Source organism: Bombyx mori, chromosome 14 (assembly GCF_030269925.1).
Source record: "Bombyx mori chromosome 14, ASM3026992v2".
Taxonomy (NCBI): domain Eukaryota; kingdom Metazoa; phylum Arthropoda; class Insecta; order Lepidoptera; family Bombycidae; genus Bombyx; species Bombyx mori.
In genome coordinates, this window is record NC_085120.1 from 8,887,998 (window position 1) to 8,895,847 (window position 7,850).

At 36.9% G+C, this 7,850-nt stretch overlaps 1 protein-coding gene across 1 annotated transcript; it reads left to right on the forward strand.

Annotated features, from left to right (window-relative positions):
* The first annotated feature begins 1,387 nt into the window (after positions 1-1,387).
* On the forward strand, positions 1,388-5,613 carry LOC105841605 (LINE-1 retrotransposable element ORF2 protein). The gene has a single exon (XM_038015449.2). It carries the CDS (start codon positions 2,354-2,356, stop codon positions 5,546-5,548), a length of 3,195 nt encoding a protein of 1,064 aa, XP_037871377.1. The 5' UTR covers positions 1,388-2,353; the 3' UTR covers positions 5,549-5,613.
* The last annotated feature ends 2,237 nt before the right edge of the window (positions 5,614-7,850 follow it).

Consider the following 7,850-nt stretch of genomic DNA (forward strand, 5'->3'; position numbering starts at 1 on the left):
ACGAGACTTTTACTTTTTATGTTAAATAGATCATTCATCAAAAAGAAATTACAAATAATAAATTATATACACTTTTCCTCATATTAGGTATTGGACAGAAAAGATAATTCCCTGCGAACTAAAAGAACAATAGGAAAATATAAATTACCCAGTATCGTCCATACTATATCTCATATTGTTACTTATATAAATTCAGCCGGCTCCGGTAATCACTTAGCAAGATGTGAGCCGTGAACTCGTTCATTAGACTAAATTAAAAAAAACACTCAAGAAGGTAACAGCGCTCAACGTATAAAACCAAAAAAACCAACAAATAAAGAATCGGGTTACGTTTTTTTTTTATTGCCCTTCTATGCAGACATTGCAGACGAGCATACGGCCCACCTGATGGTGACTGGTTACCGTCGCCCATGGACTTCAGCAATGCCAGGGGCAGAGCCAAGCCGCTGCCTACCGCTTAATACTCTCCACAAGCCTCGTTTGAAGGAGGACATGTCATAGCGCTCGGGAAACACCGTGGAGGGGAGCTCATTCCATAGCCGGATGGTACGTGGCAAAAAAGACCTCTGGAAACGCATTGTGGATGACCGCAGTGGCTCCAGGTAGTATGGATGAACTCTACTCCGGTTACGTGCCGTTTTTGACGTAATATTTCAGTATACGGACAGGACATTCCAAAACCGGGCTCAGTGGTGTGAAGTGAGAGAGACCTATGCCCAGCATTGGATGATTGTGGGCCGATGATGATGATGATGATGATGATGATGATAGGAATAAGAGTGACGCCATCAACCTGTATGTAATAGGCGTAACAATAAAACACCGTCTACAAATTGCACGGCCATGAAATTTCACATCTTAAATTTGATTACGTGTGCTAATTTTGTCGATTTAGTTATTTTAAGCATCCAAAGAGGTTAGTAATTAAGATACCTCAAAACTTTAACATTCGATACACTTTGCTTACAAACAAGATACGATCATGAATGCCTACAATGGTACCTGTTCAATTTTAGTTTGGATTCCCAAAATTATTTTTTCTCTAAGGTACAAACAATGTTTTTTTTTATTTGAAATATATTTGTGAGTGACCAGAGACATATATATAACTGTTATGATGTCAAGCGATACTTTGAACACAATCCCCTATATCATGCATTTTTAATTAAGAACAACGCGAACAATCAGTTTATTCGCTACTTAATAACGTCATAAGATCGCGAACCAAAATTTAAAACTTTAAATCAAATGCCCTTTTTATTTACCCTACCGCTAAAATATAGTTATCTTCAAAAGAGACTTTAGACGGATATTGTTACACGCGGGAGTTCGGGACAAATAAAACTTCCCCTGAAGTAAAAATTAAAACTACTAAACACTTAAAATCCGGTTCCGGTTGTCTTGTACGCTAGACGTTTGCTAAACACTCCCGATAAACAAGTGAAAATCAGGGAGAAATAATAAGCCCACCTTTAAATAGTGCAACACCAAATATTTATGGAACGTGTGTTCATCGTTATGAATCATAGTGAACTTAAAAACACATTTAAAAAGTGATAAATCCTGTACTCAAAATCTAGATAACATTGTTCGAGATCTGTCAAAGCGATAAATTGTGCTGCTACCCGCAACAGCGATACCAATTTAAGAAAAAGAAAAAAAAAAAAAAAACAACATTACGTTCAGAAACTAGTTTCAAATTCCGCTCAACTTTACGTTTCGTTTCACATAAAAATGTCGTTGTCACCTGAGATGTCACTGCTTTTATCTAAAATGACGGAACAATTGAACTTGCAAACTGCTACAATTACGGAAAATATAACTGCAGCCATATTACACCAAGTCGACGAAAAAATAAAACCGATCATAGAGGAGAACGAAAAACTGAAGCAGGAAGTTGAGACATTAAACAAAAAGATTCTTACCCTCGCGTCTATTACCAGGAAAAACAATATATTAATTCATGGCTTACCTGAAGAAAATGATGAAAAATTCGAAGATCTAAGTAACCTTGTAAAATCAACATTGCGCGGAATCGAAGTGGAAATTAAAACAGAAGATATTAACATACTTCAGAGACTAGGGAAAAAAGGATCCAGAGATGGCAAAACTAGACCAATTTTGCTTGCTACCACGAGCCTACAGAAGAAAATCCAGATTTTGAAAAATAAAAAGAAATTGAAAGCTGACATATACATCACGCACGATCTACCAAAGGAAGTACTTCTAGCCAAGAAAGGAAATAAAAACAAAAATTCCGGCGACAGCAAAAAAGACACAGAAAAAAGGAAAAGATCTGAAACTCCAAGTCCTGGCAACCCAATTGCAACAAATACGAAGATGCACAAGATAGATGCTTTTCAATACTTACGACAGAGATCACACTCCTTTTCAGAAAAAAACACAAACAAAAACTAATACTCCATCAAGAACCGGAGGATTACAACCGACAACAACAAACAATCCAAGTCAACATTTATTTGAACTACAACTAAATACGTCACAGCTAAAACAACAAAATCAAATACTCCCAAGACGGCTGGTCACCGAGGGAGGATTAGACCATCACCCTCTAACAATAAAACAAAAATTAGATACTGCAACCCCAAATATTAGATCTACCCCAAGCCGATTGGTGGGGGATAGGAACCACAACCCCCCAATAACACAAGAAATCAATTGCGAAAACAGCTACACGAAATCAAAAATTTATATTGCAGCCCTCAATGTACTTACACTGAAAAACGATGAAAGCCTTACAGAACTAGTATATGCGTTGAAACAGATTAAATGGGACATTGTCGGCCTGAGTGAGGTAAGGCGAATGGGAGAAAGAATTATTTCCCATCCAGACTTCCTTCTATACCATATAGGAACGACCCCAGGTCAGTATGGAGTTGGTTTTATTATAAAAAAATACCTCACAAACTATGTTGAGAGCTTTATAGGAGTATCAGAACGCATAGCACTGATGAATCTTAAGCTACCTGGGTACAAAGATCCATGGACCATCATACAAGTATACTCACCCACGGAACAATCCGATACAGTATCAATAGAGTCATTCTACCTAGACCTAAATAAAACAATCCAAGACTATGCTTACAAAAACCTTGTTGTGATAGGAGACTTCAATGGCCAAATTGGAGAACGACAACCAGAAGAAGACACAGTCTTGGGACCATTTGTGTATGGAAAAAAGGCCAGAAGCAGAAACGGAGAAAGACTTGTAAACTTTGCACAGGAGAATGGCTTGAGAATCTTAAACACAGTGTTCAAGAAGAAAGAAAGTAAGATGTGGACCTGGTCATCACCAGACGGGAAAACAAAAAACCAAATAGATTTTATAATGTCTAATAAAAGTAGATACTTCTCTAACATGAAAGTTATAAGCAATTTCAACTTCAATACAAACCATCGAATTATTCGAGCAGAACTAACGACAACCCCGCCAAAAAACTCAAGACCAAGAAACAATATGATGAACACAAAACCTACCAAATACCAAATATCCCAAATAGCCAACTCTGTAATGACAAAACTTATAGATTACAAAAAAGAGACAACAAACATGGAGGTGCAAGAAAAATACGACTGGTTAGAAGGAGCAATCAAAGCAGCTATTCAACAAGGGACTAATAACAAAGACCTATCTAACAAGTGGATGACTACCAAAACAATCAACCTTCTCAAACAAAGAGCTAACTTAATTAAAGAAAAAAATAGTAACGATAATCGAAAGCAAATAGCAAAACTCAGCAAAGAAATTAAAGAAAGTATTAGAAAAGATAGAACTCAAAAAAGAATGGAAACAATAGAGAGACACATTTTACAAACAGGAGGTATAAAAAAGGCACATAAGGAATTATCAAACAAAAAGGACTGGATCGTACAGATGAAAGATAGTAATAGCTTGAAGGAAAATCGAAGGCAAGGAATATTAGGAATTGCTAGATCTTACTACAAGAAATTATATGAAAACAACATAGAGGAAAAAGAAATAGAGTTGTTGGAATTCTCATCCGTGCCCAGCATCATACAGGATGAAATAGAATTCGCTATAGAAACTCAAAGAGACAATAAAGCTCCAGGACCCGACAGAATAAGTAACGAAGTACTAAAACAAGCGAAACAAACAATAACACCTATTCTCAAAGAAATCTTCAACGATATCATCAACACAGAAACGATTCCCCAGCAATGGACTAAATCCAATATAATCCTTCTGTACAAAAAAGGTGATCAGTACGATATTGGAAACTACCGACCCATAAGTTTAATGTCCAACCTGTACAAAATATTTGCAAAGATCTTGCTCAAGCGAATGGAGGGCAAACTCGACGAGCAACAGCCAATAGAACAAGCAGGTTTTAGAAGAAACTACTCAGTACTTGATCATATCCATGCTGTTAGGCAAATCATTGAAAAATATACAGAATATCAACTCATATACTATCTAGCATTTGTCGATTACACCAAAGCATTTGACTCATTAATACATGCAAACATCTGGGAGGCGTTAAGAGAACAAGGAATAGAACAAAAATATATAAGATTGATTAGAAATGTTTACAAAAACAGCTCGGCGTGCATTCAGCTAGAAAAGAAAGGAGATTCGTTTAAGATACAAAAAGGAGTAAGACAAGGAGATCCTCTCTCTCCAAAACTTTTCTCCTCTGTTTTGGAAATGATCTTCAGGAGCCTTGATTGGGAGAATCTGGGTTTAAATATAGACGGCCGCACACTAACACACTTAAGATTTGCCGATGACATTGTGTTATTCGCAAAAACACCGGGAGACCTAAATAGAATGTTAAACGAACTAGCCTCGGAGAGTGAAAAAGTAGGACTAAAATTAAATCCCGAAAAAACAAAAGTAATGACCAACGGAACCAAAAGCAGCATAAATGTAGGCAAGTCAGAAATTACCTATGTCGAAGAATATATATACCTCGGACAGCTGATATCACCTAAAGATAATATAAACAAAGAGATCAAAAGAAGAATTGCAAACAGTTGGAAGAGGTATTGGGATCTGAGAGAAATAATGAAAGATAAAAACCTTCATATAGGAACAAAAGGCAAACTATTCAATGTTTGCATTCTACCAATTTTAATGTATGGAAGCCAAACATGGGCCTTAACAAAAAACATAACCAATAGAATTGCTATTTGCCAACGAGCAATGGAAAGAAGCATGATAGGAGTAAAAAGGAAGGATAAAATAAGAAACACTAACATTAGGAAAAATACTAAGACACAAGACGTAACTCTAAAAATAAAAAGGCTAAAATGGAAGTGGGCGGGACACATGGTCAGAGGAAAAGAAAAATGGAGCAAAATAACTACACATTGGTACCCAAGGGAAGGCAAGAGGAAAAGAGGCAGGCAACAAAAAAGATGGGACGATGATATTAGGCAGGTTGCGGGCATAACATGGAGTAGAGTAGCCAGAGAGAGATCAGAATGGAGTAGGTTAGAGGAGGCCTTTGCCAACTGGCAAACGGACTTACAGAGAGTAAACAAGCACCAAATACACCAATTTTAATTTTCTAAAATACATATATATATACATATATCAGTATAAGTGCAGTAATATAAGAAACTTAATTTTATATCTGTTTCCGAATAAAGGGCTCTATTATTATTATAAACACTTAAAACACTTAAGGAACACTTTACAATTCGTAATTCACTTCTTCCGCTTCGCTTCAGATGATCCGTTCGCTGTTTCACTTCGAGTAGATCCGATTACTAACTGCCTTCTTGTCACTCTGTAACGCTGTTATAGTCGATACGACATCTCTACAATTATCGAGAACATTCCCTGCCAGACCAGTCGTTTCGATATGTGTTTTCGCTATTTGATAATAGATGGCGTTGCAGATTTCGCACGTTCTCGGTTTTACTATTTCTCTTGATTATCATTTCTGCTATTCGATGACAGATGGCGCTACTCTTACCGGCGTAACAATATTGAAGTTCCAAGATCGACAGATACTTCGAAGTTCGTAAGCAATGTTAATATTTCTAGATTAGTCAGCAATAAGAAAGGTACTATTTCAATGATATATCTATTATGTTTATACATTAAAGAACATTCCTGAATGAAGAGTCACGTGTTCACTAATACATTTTATAACGAAATTCTACATCAAACCACACAATACAGTCTCGCTAAATTACCCACACAATCAGACTTGGGGCTTAAATGAGTTTTCTAACACCAGTTGTGCTATGAAAACCAGTAGCGCTCGTTATCGTTATTGGAATAATAATTGCATTACTCCAAAGCGTATCGCACGGTTTATTGAGACGGGGTTTTTGTACGTGATAGCATTACAATGTTCAAGTTGGACAATTTCATTATTTATTTATTACATTTCATGTAAAATGTACATTCGCGGACTTAGTACCTAAGGTACTCTCTACCAGTCAACCAAAGGTACCGCAGAGTAAATAATGGTTGGTGCAATATAATTTATGTTAAATTACAAATATATACACAAAAATACACACATATTCTTACGCTGGTAAGAGTAGCGCCATCTATCGCCGAATAGTCGAACGAATATAGAAGGACCTAGAAGTACAACGCCATCTATTGTCAGATAGCGGAAACTACTACTAGAGATGTGTGGAATGTTCTCGATAATTCTAGGGATGAGGTATCGGCTATAAAAGCATTGTAGAGATGGCATGCAGTCAGTCAGTAATCGAAACTACTCGAAGCGAAACAGCGAACGGATGACCTGAAACGAAGCGGATCAAGCGAATTGAGAGTTTTAGAGTGTTTGTTGAGTGTTTTAAAGTGTTTGTGAAGTGTTCTAAGTGTTAAATACAGTTTTTAGTTGTACTTTGGTGACATTTTGTTTATCCCGAACCCTCAGCGCGTAACAATATCATCCATAAGTGTAAATATATATATACACATAAACTCAAATACAGATACATATATATGTAATAATAGTTATAATAGACAATTATATTTGAATTTATTTATTTATTTTTGATGATGGATGGAAGAGGTCTGCATTGATCAGGCATGAATTTCTTATACATGCCGATATTTTTTGTTAAAAAATGCTCCCTACTAAAGTGAAGTCGTTTTGGCCTAAAAGATAGAACGCATTAACGTACCGATCGATGTGACGGCGCCGGGGTTCGAGCCCCGCAGGCAGATACCAATTTTTCTAATGAAATACGTACTTAGCACTTGTTCACGAATGAATTCCACAGTGCCATAGATACGTCTTTACGAATCTAGCCGATCCACCAATATAACTATTAGACGTCTGCAGCTCAAGCACTAAGAGCATTTGACCCTGGTACTCATATCCATTACATAAACCCCCTTGATGCATTTGTGAAGCAGGTGCCCTAGAGCTCTCACGTCTCTTTCAGAGGCGCTTGGACATCTGTTAGCAAATCCCATCCCTTCCGGCTGAGCCCTTACTCACCCACCTTCCCTGGTGACACTGGAAAGACCAACGACCCACCAGTAATACTTCCATTATTAAAACAACGCGGCGCCATCTAAACAATAAAAAAGGTCCTTCACCACTTTTTTTTAAAGTTCCATTGATAGCCATAGCGTATCACATTCTCGTGACATCTCTCTCTCTGTAGACTGGGAGTTCAAAACCATTCTAGGCGCCAGATTTTTCAAAATTCCGAAAGGGGTCTCTTCTGCATGTGGCCTAATAAGGGTTAACCTGAACGCTAACCTACTATCAAATACATTTTTGAAGTCTAATAATTTAATAAAATATGTAGGACTCGTGTTCCAAAGCCAGTAAATAAATACACAGATTGCAATAGTTCACTTAATATTGCTTTATTTATAACTC

What these genes read in the sequence shown, in the direction of transcription:
- LOC105841605 (XM_038015449.2), top strand. Translation starts at nt 2,354, where the DNA reads ATGCTTTTCAATACTTACGACAGAGATCACACTCCTTTTCAGAAAAAA.